We start from the raw sequence: 21,785 nt of genomic DNA on the forward strand, positions 1-21,785 counted from the left end.
CTCCTCTCTCCATTTCTCTCTGTCCTTTCCAACAACAACAATAATAATAACTACAACAATAAAAAAACAGCAATGGCAACAAAAGGGAATAAATAAAATAAATTTAAAATATATATATATCTAAGAGGGAGTCGGGTGGTAGCGCACGTGGGGCAAAGCTCAAGGACCTGTGTAAGGATCCCGGTTGGAGCCCCCAGCTCCCCACCTGCAGGGGAGTCACTTCACAAGCGGTGAAACAAGTCTGTAGGTGTCTATCTTTCTCTCCCCCTCTCTGTCTTCTCCTCCTCCTCTCCATTTCTCTCTGTCCTGTCCAACAATGACATCAATAATAATGACAACAATAAAACAAGGGCAACAAAAGGGAATAAATAAATAAATAAAACCTAAAAAATATTTAAAATATCTAAGAATTTCCAAATCTAGCAAGTATATGCAAAACAGAAGTCTACAACTAGAATATCTCAGGGTGAATACTATAGCCATGCAGTGTAGCCACTAATTGTTTCTAATTTTAGGAACCAGGGAGGAAAGCTGAGGACTGCATTTACACTGGGAAGAACATGCTTTGCCTCAATCAAATCCTGATAATTTTTAAGGGGAAAAAAAAAAACCAAACTTTTAATAAGTTCTGTATAGACTTGCTTTAGAATTCAGGTTTTGAGTATTTACACCTTGTTTCTAGAAAGGGATCGCATTTTGGTCAAGACTTTATTTCTCTTTGCTTCTGTTTTATGTTCTAGTACCTCCCCATGACCAAGCTTGTCAAATCTTTTTAAATTTCAGAAAGCAGATTAATTTAACAGTGGAGACAGTCTTTGGTTTGAATACCATGAACTTCCCAGTGATTGAAGCTGGCACTCTTGCACCTAAGTCCTATGCACTATTGTTGTACTAGCTTGCCAGGCCATGTCCTGCCCCAATTTTTTTTTTTAATTATTTACTTATTTTCCCTTTTGTTGTTGTTGTTGTACTTGTTGTTGTTATTGATGTCGTTGTTAGGTAGGTCAGTGAAATGGAGAGAGAAGGGGAAGACAAGATGGAGAGGGGGAGAGAAAGATAAGATACCTGCAGACCTGCTTCACTGCCTATGAAGCAATTCCCCTGCAGGTGCAGAGCCAGGGGCTCGAACCAAGGATCCTTATGCCAGTCCTTGGGCTTCGCGCCACGAGCACTTAACCAGCTTCGCTACCGCCCGAGTCCCCAATTTCTTTATTTTTAAATGACAGAAAAAGATACATAGTTATCAGAGCCCTGCTCCATCCACTCTGGCTTATGGTGGTGCTGGGGATTGAACCTGAGACTTTGGAGCCTCAGGCATGAAAGGCCTTTGCAAAACCATTATACTGTCTCCCCAGCCCCCCCCCCCAACTTATTTTATGAGAAACTTTATTTTATTTGGATAGAGACAGAGGCAGTTAGAGAAGGAAGGGAGAGATATGATAGGAAGTAGAGTAAGAGAAACAAGGAGCATTTGCTCTCTGCAGGTGAGGATCAGCAGCTTAAATCGGGGTCTTTGTGTATTGTAACGTGGTTTACCAGATGTACCACCACTGACCCTTAAGAAACTTACTTATCTAGTTAACTGAGTTCAGCTACAAAAGATAAGAATGATGTGGTTCTCCTTAGAAACCATTTTGATGCGGAGGGTAGATAGCATAGCTCATGCCTGAGACTCCAACATCCCAGGTTCAATCCCCCGCACCACCATGAGCCAAAACTGAACAGTGTTCTGGTTAAAAAAAAAAAAATCATTTTGATATGGTAGGGTTATTATATACATAAAAAACTTTTTTTAAAACAAATGAATAATTGGGTTGGCAAAAGTAGCTCATCTGGATAGTACATCTGCCTTGTCATGCATGTGATCAGTGTTCAGACTTGGCCCCCACTACAAGGAAAAAGGACTCAGTGTTGTCTTTTCTTCTTTCTTTGAGGGGGATATATATAATCAGCAAAGTAATTAAGTGCTGACCACACCCATCATGTGTGCGCGCGGTGTGTGTGTGTGTGTGTGTGTATGTACAGAGAGATTCAAAATAAAAGGATACAAGCATTTTTTTTTCTCTTTTACAACTGGATTAATAAATATCTTGAGAATAAGATTCCTTTTTTTTTTTTTCCTGGGTTATTGAAAAAGTCATGATACATTTTTTCCATAGGAAAAATACATCAGGGGCCTGGCAGTGGCACGCCCAATTAGACACACATGTTACCATGCACAAGAACCTAGTTGCAAGCACCTGTTCCCCACCTGCAGGGAAGAAGCATCATGAGCAGTGAAGCAGATCTGCAAGTGTCTGTCTCTCTCCTGCTCTATCTTTCCCTCCCTTCTCAATTTCTCTCGATTCTATCCAATAAAATGGGGGAGGGGAGCTAGTAAAATGCCTCTAGGAATAGTGGATTCATTGTGCATGCAACCAGCAATATCCCTAGTGGCAATAAAAGAAAAATTGATGATTATTCCAACAACCCAATATTTTATTTATTTTGAATAGAGAAAAAGTAGAGAAGGGGAAGAAAGGCAGTTACATAGACAGCCACAGTACTTTGACTACTTGTAAAACTCCTACTCCCGTCCCTCCTTTCACAGGTAGACATTGGGGGCCTGGGGAGTCAGGTGGTAGCACAGCAGGTTAAGCGCACGTGGCACAAAGTGTGAGAACCAGCATAAGGATCCCGGTTCGACTCCCCGGCCCCCCACCTGCAGGGGAGTCACTTCACAGGCAGTGAAGGAGGTCTGCAGGTGTCTGTCTTTCTCTCCCCCTCTGTCTTTCCCTCCTCTCTCCATTTCTCTCAGTCCTTTCTAATAATGACGATTTCAATAACAACAACAATAGTAACTACAACAATAAAAACAACAAGGACAAAAGGGAATGAATAAATAAATATAAAAAGAAAAAAAATTGGGGCCTGAACCCAAGTTGCACGCTGTCATGTGTGCACTCATCCGGGTACACCACCCAGCCCTCATTATTTCTTTGATATTGTTTATAATGATCAGTATACTGAACAATTTATGTGACTAGTAAATAACTTAGATCAATCTACAGAGATAGTATAGATTTGAACAGACGTCTTTGCAACATTGTCAGATACTTTTTTCTGCTGTTAAAATAGTTTGTTTCATATGAAGTTTTTTCATTACTTAGGTTTTACATGTTTCTGTTTGTGGGCTGAACATACTTTTTTTGGTTTATTTTTACTTGACTGTGTAAGAGGAAATCATTTGTTTCTTACCTTCTAGAAACTAATTTGGTTTATTGAATGTTAAGATTATTACACATGGGAGTCGGGCTGTAGCGCAGCGGGTTAAGCGCAAGTGGCGCAAAGCACAAGGACCGGCATAAGGATCCTGGTTCAAACCCTGGCTCCCCACCTGCAGGGGAGTCGCTTCACAGGCGGTGAAGCAGGTCTGCAGGTGTCTATCTTTCTCTCCTCCTCTCTGTCTTCCCCTCCTCTCTCCATTTCTCTCTGTCCTATCCAACAATGACAACAACAATAATAACTACAACAATAAAACAACAAGGACAACAAAAGGGAATAAATAAATTAAATATAAAAAAATTTTTAAAAAAAGATTATTACACATAGGGTCAAGGCTATGGTCCACTTGGTTAAGTATACAAGTTAACATATGCAAGGACTCCAGTTCAAGCCCCCAGTCCCTGTTTGCAGGGGGAAAGTTTATAAGCAGTAGAGCAGGTGTCTCTCTCTCTCCATCTCAATATCTCTATTATATCAAATAAAATAATTATTTTAAATAGATAAAATATAGATGGTCATACATAATATTTTTAAACAATTATGGGAGATTAATTTCATGTTTATGTAACTATCCTTATTAATGTCTAGTTTCATTTTTAAAAAATAATAGGGAGTCGCAAGTGGTGAAGCAGGTCTACAAGGTGTCTGTTTCTCTCCCCCTCTGTCTTCCTGTCCTTTTGCCATTTCTCTCTGTCGTATCCAACAACAGCGACATCAGTAATGACAACAATAATAACTACAACAATAAATAAACAAGGGCAACAAAAAAGGGAATAAATTAATTAAATAAATATTTAATAGTGATTTACAAGATTATATCAGTAATTTCATACCAAGCCCACTATCAAAGTTCTGTGGCCTCACCCCTACATTACAAATCCACTGCTCTCAGTGACCATTATTTGTTCTTTGATAGGACAGAGAGAAATGAAAGGGGAGAGGGAGATAATAAGGGACAGAGACAGAATGACAGCTGCAGTACTTGCTTCACTACTTCTGAAGCTTCCCCTTTATAGATGGGGAGTTGGGACTCAAACCCAGGTCTTTGCACATGGTAACCTGTGCATTAAACCAGATACACCACCACCTGACCCCCCTGTTTTTCCTTTTCCTGTCTCTATACACTTTTCGTTTTCCCTTTCCTTTCCCTTTCTTTTGCCCCTTCCTTTTCTTTTCCTGTAACTAGACAGTGGCTGGTTTTTATCTCTGAAACAGCTAGATTTTATATTGGGTGGTCCCTTTGGGGAGAAATTTGATTATAGTATTTAAATGTACAGTGGTGTATGCACTTTTAGAGCAAAATATATAAGGACTATGCACTAACTAGAGTATCTTCCATTTTCCTCAACTTCTGAAATGTACATCACCATCATTATCGCCACAAGAATTATTGCTGGTGCTTAGTGCTGGCACAGTGAATCCAGCACTCCTGGCAGCCATTCTCTGCCCCATCCCAACCCCCATTATATTAGATAGAACAAAGGGAAATTGCAATCAAGGAGGAGATAGCAAGGGAGACAGACCTGCTTCACTCAGAAAGCTCCCTCCACACACCCCAAATACCTCTGCAGGTGCAGAGTGGGGCTGGGTCCTTGTGTGTGGTAATGTATGGGCTCAACTGGGTATGGCATAACCCAACCCCTGAAATACATGTCATACCTGTCACCTTGCCAAATCCAGTGTCCTCTGATGCCTATATATTTTTAATGATCTCAGTGCTTTGACAAATATAGATGGTATATAACAAATGCAGAGTCTCATGACTGACATGGTATCTTATTTAACAAGACTGTTAGTAATTTCCCATCATGATCTTAGAGCAGCACATTAGAAATTCTTCCTTTTTCCTTTGTCTTCTGAACATGCTTTTAATGTGCCTTAGCAGAAATTCCCACTTATTCTTCAGAGATAGCTAATTGCCTAGTTTTCAGAGTTACCTTCCTTGAGTACACCTTAGTTCTTCCAGAACTGAAAAACTTTACAAAGACTTACACACATAAAAAACTTACCCTTAAAAATTATTAACATAAAAGACAACATTCTGCCAAATCATGAAATAAAACTGTAAAGTACACCCAGAAAATATAGGTTGTTTGATTTTTTTTCCAGAAGTAGAGCAATAAATTGTTTCCTAAAAAGTAATTTTGTGGGAGATATGTATGATAAAACACATAAATACATTTTCCCATTCTCCATAGTCCAAATTTTGTAGTGATTACCTAATGTAATCACTACAGTGAGAGTCCAATGCAAACAAAAAAAAGATTTCTTCTGTTTATTTTGAACCATTAAATGCATTTGGTGTCTACCTACATTCTTAATTTTGAAAAATTTTAAAGTGAATGATGTTATATTAAAATTCTTTTGTTTCCTTAGAGAGAAATAGCTCGAAAACTTGCAAATCCAAAGCAGCCAACAAATCCTTTTCTAGAGATGGTCAAGTTTCTGTTGGAAAGAATTGCACCTGTTCACATTGACTCAGAAGCCATAAGGTAAGCTAGGAAATAAATTCACTTAAAATAAATAATAAAGGGAGTTGGGTGGTAACGCAACGGGTTAAGCGCACGTGGCACAAAGCACAAGGACCAGCATAAGGATCCCAGTTCTAGCCCCCAGCCCCCCACCTGCAAGGGAGTTGCTTCACAGATGGTGAAGCAGGTCTGCAAGTGTCTCTTTCTCTTCCCCTCTCTGTCTTTGCCTCCTCTCTCCATTTCTCTGTCCTACCTAACAATGACAACATCAGTAACACACAGTAATGACTACTACAACAATAAAAAACAATGGCAACAAAAGAGAAAATATAAAAACAAAGAATAAAGTCTGAAGGCCCTCACCCACCTAGGAGTATACCTGCTTTATCTTGCACATGATACAGGTTCAAACCTGACTCCCAGTACACATTGGTATCTTTCCCTCCTCTCTCTCATTGGTCTTGTCACTGTCAAAGTCTCCACTCAGTGTGGTTAAGCCCGTGATGACTATAAAATTGAAAACAGAAATAATGGCAGGGCTGTATTGTGGCACACCTGGTTAACGAGCATATTACCTACCATTCACAAAGACCCGGGTTTGAGCCTCTGCTTCCCCACCTGCAAGGGGGAAGCTTCACAAGCAGTGAAGCAGTTCTGCAGGTGTCCATTTAACCCCCTCTCTTTTCTTAATTTATTTCTGTCCTATCAAATAAAATGGGGGAGGAGAGGAAAAAAGAACTGCTTGGAGTGGTGGATTCATACATAATGCCTGCATGGAGCCCCAGCAGTAATCCTAGTGGTAAAAGAAAACAGAAAATAATTGAGGGGCCAGGCAGTGGAGGAGCATCCAGCAGAGAGCATATATTACCATGTGCAAGGACCCAGGTTCAAGCCCCTGGTCCACACCTGCATGGGGGAAGCTTCATAAGTGGTGAAGTAAGGCTGCAGCTGTCCGTCTATCCTCCCCCCCTCAATTTCTCTCTGTCCAATAATCAATAAATAAAGGGGCTGGGTGGTGGCGCACCTGGTTGAGCACACATGTTACAGTGTGCAAGGACCCAGGTTCGAGTCCCCCGTCCCCACCTGCAGGGGGAAAGCTTTGCGAGTCATGAAACAGTGTTGCAGTTGTGTGTGTATGTGTGTCTCTCTCTCTCTCCCCCCCCCCATCCCCTTATCATTCTCGATTTCTGGTTGTCTCTATCAAATAAATGAAGGGTAATTTTTAAAAATTTAATTAATTAATTTAAAGAAAGAAAACAACTATAGGGGAGTGTTCAGGTCCTGCAGGAGGACCTAGAGAGGATTGAATTGTTATGTAGAAAGTTGAGAAATGTTACACATGTACACACTATTGTATTTTACTATTAACTGTAAACCATTACCCCTCAATAAAGAAAAAATGTAAGTAAAAAGAAAAAGAAAACTACAGTATTCCCACTTTACATTATAGACTCCAAAGACAGTCTGAGAAGATCAGAGAGAAACCAGAGAACCTCTCAGCTGTGATTAACTGTGGTGCCAGGGACAGATCCTGGGACAGTGGAGCTTCAAGCAGCAGAGTCTTTTCCGGAACCATTTTGCTGTCTCTGCAGCCCTTCCCTGTTTTACTTTCACCTCCCACCATGCATGCCACTGAAATTTGGTGAGAGTGTGAGGATGCAACCACTCCCAGTCACCTTTTTTTTTCTTTATCTTTTTTTATATTTATTTATTTTCCCTTTTGTTGCCCTTGTTTTTTATTATTATTATTATTATTGTTATTGTTATAGGTACTATTGTTGTTCCCAGTCACCATTTTTTACCCTTTTTCTTTAATACAGGGGATGAAAGAGAAAGATGCCTGCAGCACTGCTCTACCACTCCTAAAGCTTTCCTTATGCAGATGGGGACGGGGGCCTTCAGCCTAGGTCTTTAAGCATGATACTGTGTGTGCTGTAACTGATACGCCACCGACTGGCTGCTCTTTTACCATGTCTTTTTCTTGTCATTTATGTATTTATTTATTATTGGATAGAGATGGCAAAAAATTGAGAGGAGGAGGGGTATGGGGGAGAAAGAGGGAAAGAGACAAAGAGATGCCTCAGCCCTGCCTCACCACTCATGAAGCTTCCCCCTGCAGATGGGGCCCAGGGGCTTGACCTGTGTCCTTGTGCTCTGTAATGTATGCAGTTAACCAGGTATGCCATGGCCTTTTTTTTTTCTTTCTATTTTTCCTTTTCTATTATTTTTATTTTGATGGGAGAGAGAAAGAGAAGGGAAAAGAGCGACAATACTTCTCCACCCCTTGTAAAGCTCCCCCTCCCCAGCAGGCCCCAGTACATTTTATGTTATTTTATTTATTAATCAAAGCACTGCTCAGCTCTGGCTTATGGAGATGTGAGGGACTGAACCTGGGACATTGGAGCCTCAGACAAGAGAATCTTTGCATAACCGTTAGGCTATCTACCCACTGCCTGTACTCTTTATTTTAAAAGTGTTTTTGTGTGTGTTTTGTCTGTATGTGCTTTTTGAATCACTATTACCTTGAAGAGTTTGTGAATAATACTTTGAAAAGAAAATACCATGTAAAATTACTTCTATAATAAAAGTATTTTGACTGTATAAATTACTTTTACTATCTACATATATTGACATACAAATCTATACTTATGTTTTACATGTGTACTATATAGTTTTAGTTTTGTTGCTTTTCATTAGCACAGAGAACACAGTTTAAAAAGCCACACAATGGTCCTGGGATGTAGCTCATAGAGTAGGACATGTGCTTGAAGCATCTGGATCCATGCCTGGCATCATTGCTCTGTTCAAGGAGGATTGTATCATACCTTCTTTCTGTGTGTCTCTTTGTTTCTCTGTATATCTTAATTTTATTTACAAAATGTGGAAAAAATGTCCAAGGCTGCTGTGGTCAGTAGGGCACTGAATTTAAGGTCCCAAGTTGAACCCTGGCATCCATGTATCAGAGTGGTACTCTGATTCTCTCTCTCTCTCTCTCTCCCTCCCTCCCCGTTTTTATGAGAGAGAACAAACCAGACATCACTCTGGCACATGTGCTGCTGGGGATCAAACTCAAGACCTCATGCTTGAGAGTCTAATGCGTTATCCACTACACCACCTCCCAGACCACTGGTTCTCTTATCTTATTTTTAAAAAATTTTTGTAGGGAGTCAGGCGGTAGTGCAGCAGATTAAGCGCAGTTGGCGCAGAGCGCAAGGATCAGCATAAGGATCCTGGTTCAAGCCCCTGGCTCCCCCCCTACAGGGGAGTCTCTTCACAGGTGATGAATCAGGTCTGCAGATGTCTTTCTTTCTCTCCCCCTGTCTTCCCTTCCTCTCTCCATTTTTCTCTATCCTATCCAACAACAACGACATTAATAACAGCAATAACAAGGGCAACAAAAATAGAGGGGGATAGCCTCCAGGAGCAGTGGGTTCGCAGTGCCGGCACTGAGTCCTAGCAATAACCCTGGAGGCAAAAAAAACAATGTAATATCTTTATTTATTTACTGGATAGATACAGCCAGAAATTGAGAGGGTAGGGGTGATAGAGAGGGAGATAGACACATGCAACACTCACAGAGCTTTCCCCTTGCAGATGGGAACTGGGTCTCAAACCTGGGTCCTTGCACATTATAACTGCACTTGACCAGGTGGGCTACCAACGAGCTCCCTGTTTTTCTTTCTCAATCTTCTATTAATAAATAAAATAATTTTAAAGTTATTTTTATTTATTTAATACAGAGAAATCGAGAGAAGAGGGAAATAGAGAAGGGGAGAGACAGAGAGACACACCTAAGCCTTGCTTCATCACTCATGAAGCTTTCCCCTGCAGGTGGGGGCCAGGGGCTTGAACCCGGGACCTTGCATGCTGTAATGTATGTGCTTAACCAGGTGTACCACCACCTGACCAAATAAAATAATTTTTAAAAATAAAACAAGAAAAAAAAGTTTGCCTGGATGTAATGGGAGTCCACATACATGAGTTGCTATCACCACCAAAAAAAAAAGTATCGGGAGTCAGGTGGTAGCGCAGCGCGTTAACCGCACTTGTGTGGCACAAAGTGCAAGGACCAGCGCAAAGATCCCAGTTCAACCCCCCAGCTCCCCACCTGCAGGGGAGTCCCTTCACAAGCGGTGAAGCAGGTCTGCAGATGTCTATCATTCTCTCCCCGTCTCTGTCTTCTCCTCCTCTCTCCATTTTCTCTCTGTCCTATCTAACAACAGTGACATCAATAAGAACAACACAACAGCAACAATAATACAACAATAAAAAACAAGGGCATCAAAAGGGAAAATAAATAAATAATTTTTAAAAATTACTTCTGTTATAAAATAATTTTTTAAAAATCCACAAAACAACTTGTTTCCCCAGAAATTATTTGAATTTAAAAATTTATATTTTATTTATTTTAAAAATTTATATTTTATTTATTTATTTTCCCTTTTGTTGCCCTTGTTGGTTTTTATTGTTGTTGTAGTCTCGAAACTTTACATCAGGCTCAACCTGACGCTAATGACTGGCTACGGAAGAAGGGCAAACGCTAAAGAAGGGCAAACGCTAGAAGAAGAAGAAGAAGAAAGTTGTTGTAGTTATTGATGATGTCATTGTTAGACAGGACAGAGAGAAATGGAAAGAGATAGGGAAGACGGGGGGGGGGGGGGGGGTGGGGGTGGAGAAAGACAGATACCTGCAGACATGCTTCACCACCTGTGAAGCGACTCCCCTGCAGGTGGGAAGCCTGGGGCTCGAACCGGGATCCTTACTGGATTTAGTATTTTTACATCATCTTTCACAATATATAACAGTACCTAATCTATTACTATCACTAATTTGATTTTTCTCATTTTATTAGTGCATTGGTAAAACTGATGAACAAATCAATAGAGGGGACAGCAGATGATGAAGAGGAGGGTGTAAGTCCAGATACAGCTATTCGTTCAGGACTTGAACTTCTTAAGGTATTGTTGAAGTAATTTTATTTCTATGCATTTTTTGCAGTCATAATTTGATTTCCTTTAAGGATACCCAAGGGTCAAATTTCACTGATTACTATTGAAACAACTTACAAACTGTAGAAACTATATTTATGAAATATTTTGGTTCCTTCCATCATTTTATGCCTGCTACACTTACAATAGCATATGTTAATATTTCTGTCTTACACTTCAAGGATTCTATCAGGAAAAGTAGGACTGCATACAAATTATTTTCCCTTTGGTTGCCCTTGTTTTATTGTTGTTGTAGGTATTATTGTTGTTAATTTCGTCATTGGATAGGACAGTAGAAATGGAGAGAGGAAGGGAAGACGAGGAGAGAAAGAGAGACACCTGCAGACCTATTTGACTGCCTGTGAAGCCAGTGGAGTCGGAGGCTTGAGCCAGGATCCTTATGCTGGTCCTTGTGCTTCGTACCACTGCCTCACCCCCTTATTTTATTTTATTTTTATTTTATTTTATTTATTATTGATACAGAAGAAGAGAAATTGAGGTGGGGAAAGGGAGACAGACACCTATAGCCCTGCTTCACCACTCATGAAACGTTCCTCCTGCAGGTAGGGACCAAGGGCTTCAACTTGAGTCCTTGTGCACTGTAATGTGTGTACTTAACCAGGTTAATGGTTATGCAAAGAGACTCATGCTTGAGGCTACAAAGCCCCAGGTTCAATCCCCTGAACCACCATAAGCTGGGCAGTTCTCTGGTAAAATATAAAATAAAGGTGAAAATGTTACTAAAAATACTTTTATTTATTTGGATAGAGACAGAGAAATTGAGAGAAGTGGAGAAAGAGACAGGTACCTGCAGCTCTACTTCACTTCTCATGAAGCTTTACTCCTACAGATGGGCACCAGGGGCTGGAACCTGGGTCTTCGCGCACTGTAATGTGTGCAAATGCCTGGCCGGATCAGGGAATTCTATAAAGTGTTGGTAGTCATAACAGTTCCCAAGAAATTCAGAGAATTGAACAATTAAACCAAGAGTTAGAACAGGTCACATAGGGCAGGTAACATAGTGGACCAGTTAGTACACAATGGTAGCATCATTGCAGAGAGGAATCTTTTGGGCTTGTACCATCTTATGCCAGAGCTGAACTGTGCTCTGGCCTCAGCCTCTCTCATTAAAAACAATAGAGGGGCTCGAGCAGTGACACTCCTGGTTGAGTGCACACTTTATTATGTGCATGGATCCAGGTTTACACCCCTAGCCCCTACCAGCAGGGGAGAAGCCTCAGGAGCAGTGAAGCAGTGCTACAGTTTCCTGACTTTCTCTCTAATTCTCTTATTTCCATTTCCTCTCTCAATTTCTCTCTGTCCTATCACATAAAAGAAAGGAGTCGGGGCATGGGGTGGCCCCCAGCAGCAGTGTATTTGTCTTGCAGGCACCGAACCCCAGCAGTAACCTAAGTGGTATTGAAAGACTGCATAAGCATGGTGTCTTCCAGCCCTCACTTGTCTCTTAATACAGCATTTGAACATGCCTGGGATGAAGTAAAAAGAGGAGAAATTAAAGGCAAAGGACATTTACATTTGTTCAACATAGAAACTTAGAAGAAAAAAGCCAGCTATGTTGGCGTTATATAGGAAAACAAATGATAGCGCCAGTTGGGATAGCCTTAACTACTGTTTACTCAAAATCTTTATTTTTAAAACCATTTATTTTTAAGAAAAGAGGAATGAGAGAACCAGAACATCACTCTGGCACATTCATGGCAGAGACTGAATCTAATTTTTATCCACTGCACCACCTCCCTGGTGTTATTTTACTGAAATATCTGATAAGATGGTTCATGAGTTAAGCTTACTTATTGGATAGAGACAGCCAGAAGTGAAGAGGGAAGGTGTGATAGAAGGAGAGAAGGGAGTCGGGCAGTAGAGTAGCATGTTAAGCACAAGGACCTAGTTTGAGCCTCCAGCTCCCCACCTGCAGGGGAGTCACTTCACAGGCGGTGAAGCAGGTCTGCAGGTGTCTCTCCCCCTCTCTGTCTTTCCCTCCTGTCTCCATTTCTCTCTGTCCTATCTAACAACGATGACATCAATAACAACAATAATAACTACAACAACAATAAAAAACAAGAAGGGCTACAAAAGGGAAAATAAATAAATATTTAAAAATAAATTTAAGAAAAAGAGACAGTGGTCCGGGAGGTGGTGCAGTAGATAGTGTGGACTCTCAAGCATGAGGTCCTGAGTTCAGCCCCCAGCAGCATATGTGCCAGAGTGATGTCTGCTTCTTTCTCTCCTCCTATCTTTCTCATCAATAAATAAATGAATAAGATAATGAGAGAGAGAGAGACCTGCAGCACTACTTCACCTTTTGCAAAGCTTTCCCCCTGTAGATGAGGACTATGGGCTTGAACCTGTGTCCGTGTGCAGGTGCACCACTACCCAGTCCCATGAGTTAAGCTTTTAGTTATATTTTAACTTTTTGTTTGTTTGCTTTGTTCTTTATTACCACTAAGTTATCACTGGGGTTTGTTGCCAGCACAACAAATCCACTGCTCCTGATGACATTTTTTTCTTACTTTCTTTCTTTCTTTCTTTTTCTTTTTTTCCTTCTTTTTGATAGAATGGAGAGAAATTGAGAAAGGAGGGGGAGATAGAGAAAAATAGACACACCTGCAGACCTGCTTCACTACTTGTGAAGTGAACTCCCTGCTGTGGGGATGAGGGCTTAAACCTGGGTCCTTGCACTTGTTAATAAATGGGTAATAACCTTGGTAATAACAGGGTAGGCCACTCCCCAGCCTCTTATTTTGTCATTTTGAGAATGGTTTCAGCTTTAAGATATGCCTTTTAGTAGTTTTTTTCAGTTTTTCAAATTTAACATCCTAACATTCTGTGAGCTCTTTGAGTAGACTGAGATTATGTCAAAGTAAATAAGGAAAATTTATTTGTGATCATGATTAAAGTTCCATCATATTTTATAGTTAGTAATGTGCAATTTTTTGGTGATTAGTTTTCTTAAAATATTTCTTTACAGAATATCTTTTTACCAATGAAATAAAGAGTTGGGTTAGCATTTTATTTATTGTTATTATTATTATTATTTTTTTACTGGAACACTGCTCAGCTCTGGCTGGCGCTGTATTGGGGATTGAACATGAGACCTTTGGTGCATCGGGCATGAGAGTCTGTTTATATAACTATTATGCTATCTCCCCTGCCTGAATTTTGTTCATATCACTGGATCATAGTCTATGAAGAAGGATGCCATATCTATATTCTCAGTTTCAGATAGACTTAAGAGGTGAAGAAGAAAATAGGGCATGGACTGTATATCAGCAGTTTTAAGAAATCAACTTCATTGTATTTCTGTTAATTCCTCATTAACTACAGCTAACTACAAGAATCTATAAGATGCAAATTTAATTCCTGTAGCTCCCATATGTTGTTCATTATTTAAAAATTTATTTATAGTAGAAATAATAATCTTTTTAAATGAATTGTCACTATTGTCTGTACCTCTAAAGTTATATCTGTTCCTCTAGGTTCTGTCTTTCACACATCCTACCTCGTTCCACTCTGCAGAGACTTATGAGTCCCTGTTACAGTGCCTCAGAATGGAAGATGACAAGGTAGCAGAAGCTGCAATACAAATTTTTAGAAATACTGGACACAAAATAGAAACGGACCTACCCCAGATACGATCGTGAGTATATTTTTCTCATGACAAACACAAAAAAAATGTTTTTTAAGTGTGACTTCCATAAGATCATTGCTTGTTTTCAATTGGAATAATAAGGAAAGCTACCTTTGTTTCACCTGTCCTGTTTTACACTTCTTCCTCACCAGTAGAATATAGGCAAAAGAGCAAATTGAAACTTTGTTTATAAAAAGTTCTGTAAAATAGAGGTTCGGGTGGTAGTGCAGTGGGTTAAGGGCACATGGTGCAAACTGCAAGGGCCAGCGTGAGGATCCCAGTTCAAGCCCCTGGCTCCCCACCTGCAGGAGGGTCACTTCAGCAGTGAAGCGGGTCTGCAGGTGTTTGTCTTTCTGTCTGTCTTCCCTTCCTTTCTCCATTTCTCTCTGTCCTGACCAACAACAACGACATCAGTAACAATAATAACTACAACAATAAAACCACAAGGGCAACAAAAGGGAACAACAATAATAACCACAACAGCAATAAAACAACCCGGGCAACAAAAGGAAAAAATATGGCCTCCAGGAGCAGTGGATTCGTGGTGCAGACACCAAGCCCCAACAATAACTCACAAGGCAAAAAATAATAATAATAAGTTTTATAAAATATTAATACTAGTGGGGGCCAGGCGGTAGCGCAGCAGGTTAGGCGCACATGGCACAAAGTGCAGGGACTATTGTTCAAGCCCCTGGCTCCTCCCCACCTGCGGGGTGGGGGTCACTTCACAAGCGGTGAAGCAGGTCTGCAGGTGTCTTCCTTTCCCCCTCTCTGTCTTCCTCTCCTCTCTCCATTTCTCTCTGTTCTATCCAACAACAGAAGCAATAATAATAACATTGATAAACAACAAGGGCAACAAAAGGGAAGAAATGGCCTCCAGGAGCAGGGGATTCATAGTGCAGGCACCGAGCCGCAGCAATAACCCTGGAGGCAAAGTGTGTGTGTGTGTGTGTGTGTGTGTGTGTGTGTGAATACTAGTAACAAAAAGTTATCACAGAATTATGAATTTGTGATTATTTTATAATATATTAATATTTGTCCTTTTCTCTCCAGGTAGGTTATAAATTGAATAATTTCTGTCTTTATATCCCACCAAGGATGGGAGGCTCAAGTTATGTGCTTAATAAAATACTATTGGGGGGGTAGCCAGGCGGTGGTGCACCTGGTTAAGCACTCACATTACAGTGCTAAAAATTCTACAGCGGGAAAGCTTCACAAGTAGTGAAACGGCTGCAGACGTCTCCCTATCTTCCCTTCCCCTCAATTTCTCTGACTGTTCAATGAGAAAAAAATTTTAAAAGTTGGGAGTCAGGCAGTAGCGAGGCGGGTAAAGTGCACATGGCGCAGAGCGCAAGGACTGGCATAAGGATCCCAGTTCAAGCCTCCAGCTCCCCACCTATCGGGGTTGTCGCTTCACAGGTGGTGAAGCAGGTCTGCAGGTGTCTTATCTTTCTCTCCCCCACTCTTATCTTCCCCTCTTCTCTCCATTTCTCTGTCCTTTCCAACAACACATCAATAACAACAGTAATAACTACAACAATAAAACAAGGGCTACAAAAAGTAAAATAAATAAATAATTTTTTTTAATTGTCAAAAAATTTAAAAGCTATAAAATAATTGTTTTTGATTATTGACAGTAGTGCTTTTATTGTTTCCCTTCTCATAAGAATGGAATGGATTGGGTGGGGGATATAGCATAATGGTTATGCAAAGAGACTTTCATGCCTGAGGCTCTCAAGTCCCAGGTTCAATCCCCCACACCTCCATAAGCCAGAGCTGAGCAGTGCTCTGGTTAAAAAAAAAAAGAATGGAATGGAACGGAATGGATTTCATTATGTTAGAGAAACTGCATTAAGATCAAATTTAGGGGCAGAGTCTGGAGTTTAGCTCAGTAGAAAACATATCCCATGGCCTGGGAGGTGGCACAGTGGATAAAGGATTGGATTCTGGAGCGTGAGGTCCTGAGTTAAGTCCCTAGCAGCACATGTACAAGAATGATGTCTGATTCCTCCTTCTCCATCTTCTTCATGAATAAATAATTTTTTTTGAATGATTGAGCATGCATAAAGCCCGGCACCACATAAATTTAAAACATTTTTTTTTTAATGTTCAGATTTGAGTTTATATTTAGATATAAGATGTGGGAAATATCTTTTGGAGGAAGATCACATAGCAGTTAGCTGTAGAATTAGATATTGCGGATATATGTAAATAGTTTGGGGAAATAAGCAAATGAAAGCTTGAGAGTGATTTTTCCTCAGAGTTCTAATAGGACAAGAGAACTCAGGAATCCTAACACTTTTGAATACATGAACTTGTATTTTAAATTTAGAAATTATTTAATACCGTGCATTTTCAGTGCTGTAGTGGCTGATGTAAAAGAATCACACTCAGTCCCTGCTCTCAGATAGTTCATGCACCAGTAATAATAGTTTTTATTTATTTTGGATAAGACAAAGAGAAATTGTGAGGAGAGGTGGAAGTAGACAGGGAGAGAGAAAGATATACACCTGCAGACCTGCTTCACCACTTGTGAAGCAACCCCCACCCCCCCTTGCAGGTCGGAAGCCCAGGCCTTAAACCAGGATCCTTGCACAGGTCCTTGCGCCTCGTGCTATGTGCACTTATCCCAGTGCAGTACCGCCCAGCCCCCATGTCTTTGTTAGTCTTTATATTTTTAAAACAATCACCATAATATGATAAAATTTCTTACTAATTTCCAGAGAAAACCTTTATATCTTTTAGTTTAAAAAAAAAAAAAAACACTGGGGAGCCAGGTGGTGTATAGCACAGCAGGTTAAGCTCTCTTGGTGCAGAGCACAAGAACCAGCATAAGGATCCCGGTTAGAGCCCCCAGGTCCCCACCTGCAGGGGAGGTTCATTTCACAAGTAGTGAAGCAGGTCTGCAGGTATAAAAAAAACTTATTCTCTCTCTTTCCTTTATTCATTTTAATAGAGATAGAGAGAGTACTGCTCAGCTCTGGCTTTTTGTGGTGTTGGGGGTTGACCTCTTTTGGGGAGGAGAAAGTGTTGGTCATCACTAGAAATTCACTACTCTATGCTAACTTTAGTTCAAAAAAACATAGCTGGTTGGGGGTAGATAGCTTAATGATTATGCAAAGAGACTTTCTTTTAATTATTTTTTAAATAATTATTTACTTATTCCCTTTTGTTGCCCTTGTTTTGTTATAGTTATTGTTGTTCTATTGATGTCATCGTTATTGGATATAGGACAGAGAGAAATGGAGGCTATTTTATCCCCGTTTGTTGCCCTTATTGTTTTTTTATCGTTGTTGTGGTTGTTGTTATTGATTTGTTGTTACTGATTTGTTGTTGTTGGATAGGACAGAGAGAAACTGAGAGAGGAGGAGAAGATAGGGGAGAGAAAGAAAGACACTTGCAGACCTACTTCACCACCTGTGAAGCAACTCCCCGGAGGTGGGAAGCTGGGGATTCAAACCAGGATCCCTACACCAGACCTTGCACTTGGCGCCACATGCGCTTAAGCCACTGCCGTACTGCCCGATTCCCGCAAAGAGACTTTCATGCCTGAGGCTCTAATGTCCTAGGTTCAATCCCCCACACACTATAAACTAGAGTTAACCAGTGCTCCGGTTAAAAAAAAAAAACACATAGCTCCAAAGTTTGCTTTTGTGTAGAGCCTAGTCGTTACCATGACCAAAAAAAAAGCACACTATTCCAAGTAAGCTGTCTTGCTGACTAGTCATTAATGGAACTATAGATATATGATTGATAGATAGATAGAATCTGTGTTTGTAAGATACCATTGCATTGAAGTGTCCTTCCTTTTTGTAAAGGCCAGGCTCAAAGAGGCTATCCAAATGGCAAAACAGCATGCTATCAAAATGAGCTGTTTCACCCATCCTAAAGGACTTAATTTTAAAGGAATTTTGCCTTAAAGGAATTAGTAGTGTAAGTAGAAACCCTTGGACACAAGGGATTAAAACTTGTCTTAACACTAATGGGGAATCACTGAAAAACATCGAACACTGCTCAGTAGCAACCCTGATGGCACCATTAAATTATAGATTACACTAGAAAAACAAGGGCAAGGTGACAGTTGCTTTTGTTTGTTTTTTAAAAGAACTAATTGAACATTCATTTACAATGCTATAAAATGTCAGGGGTATAACTCTATGTGCATATATTTGAATGTATCCATTGCTTAAGTTCTACTGTCCTCCCTATCAGAAAAACTATTCTGCAACCTGGGAAGTGGTGCAGTAAATAAAGACTGCTCTCAAGGATGAGATTTCGTACAGCCACAAGTGCCAAATTGATGGTCTGATTCTCATTCTCTCTCTTCCTCCTCCCCCTTATAAATAAGAGAGAGACAGACACTGCCATTTCTCCCATTTCCCTTCCCTTTCTCATAGGAGTTGTTGGTGTGTATGTGTGTGTGTCTTTTTTCCCAGATATATAGAAATACACACAGATAGAAAGAGAGAGGAAAGATATCATGCCAGTGCTCTACCAGTTTTTCCTGGTTCTGTGATGCTCCCATGATGTGCTCCATCCCTCCCTCTCTCTCTTCTTCATTCTTCCTCCCTCGCTTTCCTTCTTTGCCTTCCCTGTCTCTCTCTCTCCCTCCCTCCCCAACATTCCTTTTGGATAGAAACAGAAATTGAGGGAGAGAGCAAGACATCCACAATATTGCTTCACCACCTGTGAAGCTTCTCTCCTGCAGGTTGGGAACTGGGGCTTGAGCCTGGGTCTTTGTGCATTGGCACATGTACGGTGTACTGTGTGTGCCACTGCCTAGCCCTTCAGATACATGAGGTTTTTGTTGTACCAGCATGTAGCTAAGTAACAGGAAGAAATGTGGCAGACAACAAGAGCTACTTATGGTTTATAGGATTTTTCTTCTTTTTTAACTTATTTTTTTTTCCAGGACCTTGATTCCCATTTTACATCAGAAAGCAAAACGGGGTACTCCGCACCAAGCAAAACAGGCCGTTCACTGTATACATGCCATATTCACAAATAAAGAAGTCCAACTTGCACAGATTTTTGAGGTATATGTAATACATAGGATGAATTGGTGTTTTTCATCTTTGGGTCAGTAATGATAGAAGCTTGTTTTGTTAAGACTCTGTAGTCCTTCCCTAGAATATCAACTCCATCTTATTCATGAAGCACACAATATTCCTAACCTTTAGATGGTCTTATATGTTTAAATACTTCATATTAAGGGATGCTTTGTGTTAGGACATTTTACTTGATTTTACCCCCATTGGTTCAGTGGGCTGTTTATCTTCAGAATTTATTAGCGGATGACTTTGAACCACCTTACTAATTTCTTACTGGAAAATTAGTCATGTTTGCCTTCTTTTTTTATCATCTTTGGCCTGATTCTGCACCTAGCAAGGTATTCCTATTATTGTAAGTTCCTAATGTGTGGCCATGACCAAGTGAACTCTTATTTTTTATAACCCTTGGTTATTTAAATTGTCAACACAGATTTTAAAAAATCTACTGATGTATCATGGCTATTATTGATGTCTTGAAAATAATATTAATTTGATAGTCTTATGATTATTTCTACCTTTTTTAAATATTCCCTTTTGTTGTCCTTGTTTTTTTATTGTTGTTATTGATGTCGTCGTTGGATAGGACAGAGAGAAATGGAGAGAGGAGGGGAAGACAGAGAGGGGGAGAGAAAGATAGACACCTGCAGGCCTGCTTCATTGATTGTGAAGCGAACTCCCATGCCGGTGGGGAGCCAGGGGCTGGAACCAGGATCCTTTTGCTGGTCCTTGCCCTTTGCACCACCTGCACTTAACCAGCTGCGCTACCACCCAACTCCTTGTTTCTGCCTTTTAAATCATCCCCCCACCCCCATTAAAGCTTTACATTCTTTCTTGTTAAATGTCAATTGTCTAAATTTCTTTGGACATGATAAATTTAGGAAGATTCAGGAACATTTATTATTTCCATAGAATATTTAGACTTCTATAAAACAAATGGATAATTTTGACTTTTATTTTTTTAGCCACTCAGTAGGAGTCTGAATGCTGATGTGCCAGAACAACTTATAACTCCATTAGTTTCACTGGGCCACATTTCTATGTTAGCACCAGATCAGTTTGCTTCCCCAATGAAATCAGTGGTAGCAAATTTTATTGTAAAAGATCTGCTAATGAACGACAGGGTAAGTTTTCTTTTCATTAAATTTAGTGTTATTAAGATTATTTATCTTTATGACAAACATTTCTATTATATTATTTTGTATTTTTATGTACTTAAATTTCCATTTGACATCCTGATTTTAGTGTTCTAATTGCTAGAACTAAACATTTAAGAGAAAATAAGAACATAAGATGGATGAGTTATGAGTTAAAATATTAAAAATAAAAATAGTCAGAAACTATTATCCAAATTGGAAGATAGTTTACTGGGGTGCTAAAATTCTTTTTTATCGAAAATTGATAAAAAATTCTTTCAAAAATTGTATTAACTAGCTTTTTGAAATACTACATTGTACTTTTGATTACTTATTGTTACCTAGCCAGATAATTCTGAATTAAAGAGTTATTGAAGGAAGACAGATCACTCTTATTGTTGGGTCATTGTGGTTGACTTTCAGGATAGTGCTGATTTACCCAAGCTATTCCTAATTCTTCCACATAATTGAACCATCTGTCCAGAACTCTTACTCTCTGAATTTTAAAAGAAAGACACCTGCTAGTGCACCTCCTCTTTCCCTTCCGCTGTCAGAGATGTGGAAGCAAGGCCAACATTTCAATTCCACCTTCCTCACAACTCAACCTATTCTTTGTAGTAATGAGAGAAGTGGCTGGTGACCGATGTAAAACTTAAGACAGCTTATATGATGACTTTATTAATAGGTCCTCTGTTAAACGAATCTTTGTGTTTCTATGGTACTATGTGCATAATATTAAATTCTGACATATATCTTCTTTAAAAACTCACATTGTTATGTAAATTTATAGTTACCTTATAGTATATATTATGAATATTATACAAGTTATAAACAACATTTATATAATTTTACTTACTAAATATATCCACATTGTTGAAGACTTTGGTGGTAATTATTAGTTTTTAAATAAGCCAAAGTTGTTCATCTACATAGTGATACCTAGGGAAACATAGTAATACCTAGGGAAACTCTCTGGAACTACAGGCTGCCATCTTACGTAAATATTCACATAATTTAGTAACCATCACCACTACCTCTAGCACTCTCCCATCTCAGACACACTCTGTATCCATTAACCAGTAACACTCCATTGCCTCTTCCTCAGTCCAGCTTCTCTTCTACTTTCTGGTTCTTCACATCTTTGCCATCAATTATTATTTTGAGGAGTTTTTTATTTTTATTTTTATTTATTTTTTTACAATAATCATCCTTCTAGTTTCAGAATAATA

At 39.7% G+C, this 21,785-nt stretch overlaps 1 protein-coding gene across 7 annotated transcripts in view; it reads left to right on the forward strand.

The window, feature by feature from the left end:
• Positions 1–21,785, forward strand: part of PDS5A (PDS5 cohesin associated factor A) — a 140,881-nt gene that overhangs the window by 76,328 nt on the left and 42,768 nt on the right. For 5 of the 7 annotated variants that reach the window (XM_060188161.1, XM_060188163.1, XM_060188164.1 and 2 more), the window contains 5 exons: positions 5,641–5,756; positions 10,588–10,693; positions 14,221–14,381; positions 19,285–19,408; positions 20,386–20,544. In XM_060188161.1, the coding sequence (XP_060044144.1) occupies positions 5,641–5,756; positions 10,588–10,693; positions 14,221–14,381; positions 19,285–19,408; positions 20,386–20,544 (666 nt within the window). Of the gene's footprint in view, positions 1–5,640; positions 5,757–7,185; positions 7,397–10,587; positions 10,694–14,220; positions 14,382–18,190; positions 18,316–19,284; positions 19,409–20,385; positions 20,545–21,785 lie in introns of those variants that run through there. The other 2 variants (XM_060188167.1, XM_060188168.1) reach the window with 2 other exon arrangements.

The sequence above is a fragment of the Erinaceus europaeus genome, chromosome 3 (genome assembly GCF_950295315.1).
Source record: "Erinaceus europaeus chromosome 3, mEriEur2.1, whole genome shotgun sequence".
NCBI classification, from domain to species: domain Eukaryota; kingdom Metazoa; phylum Chordata; class Mammalia; order Eulipotyphla; family Erinaceidae; genus Erinaceus; species Erinaceus europaeus.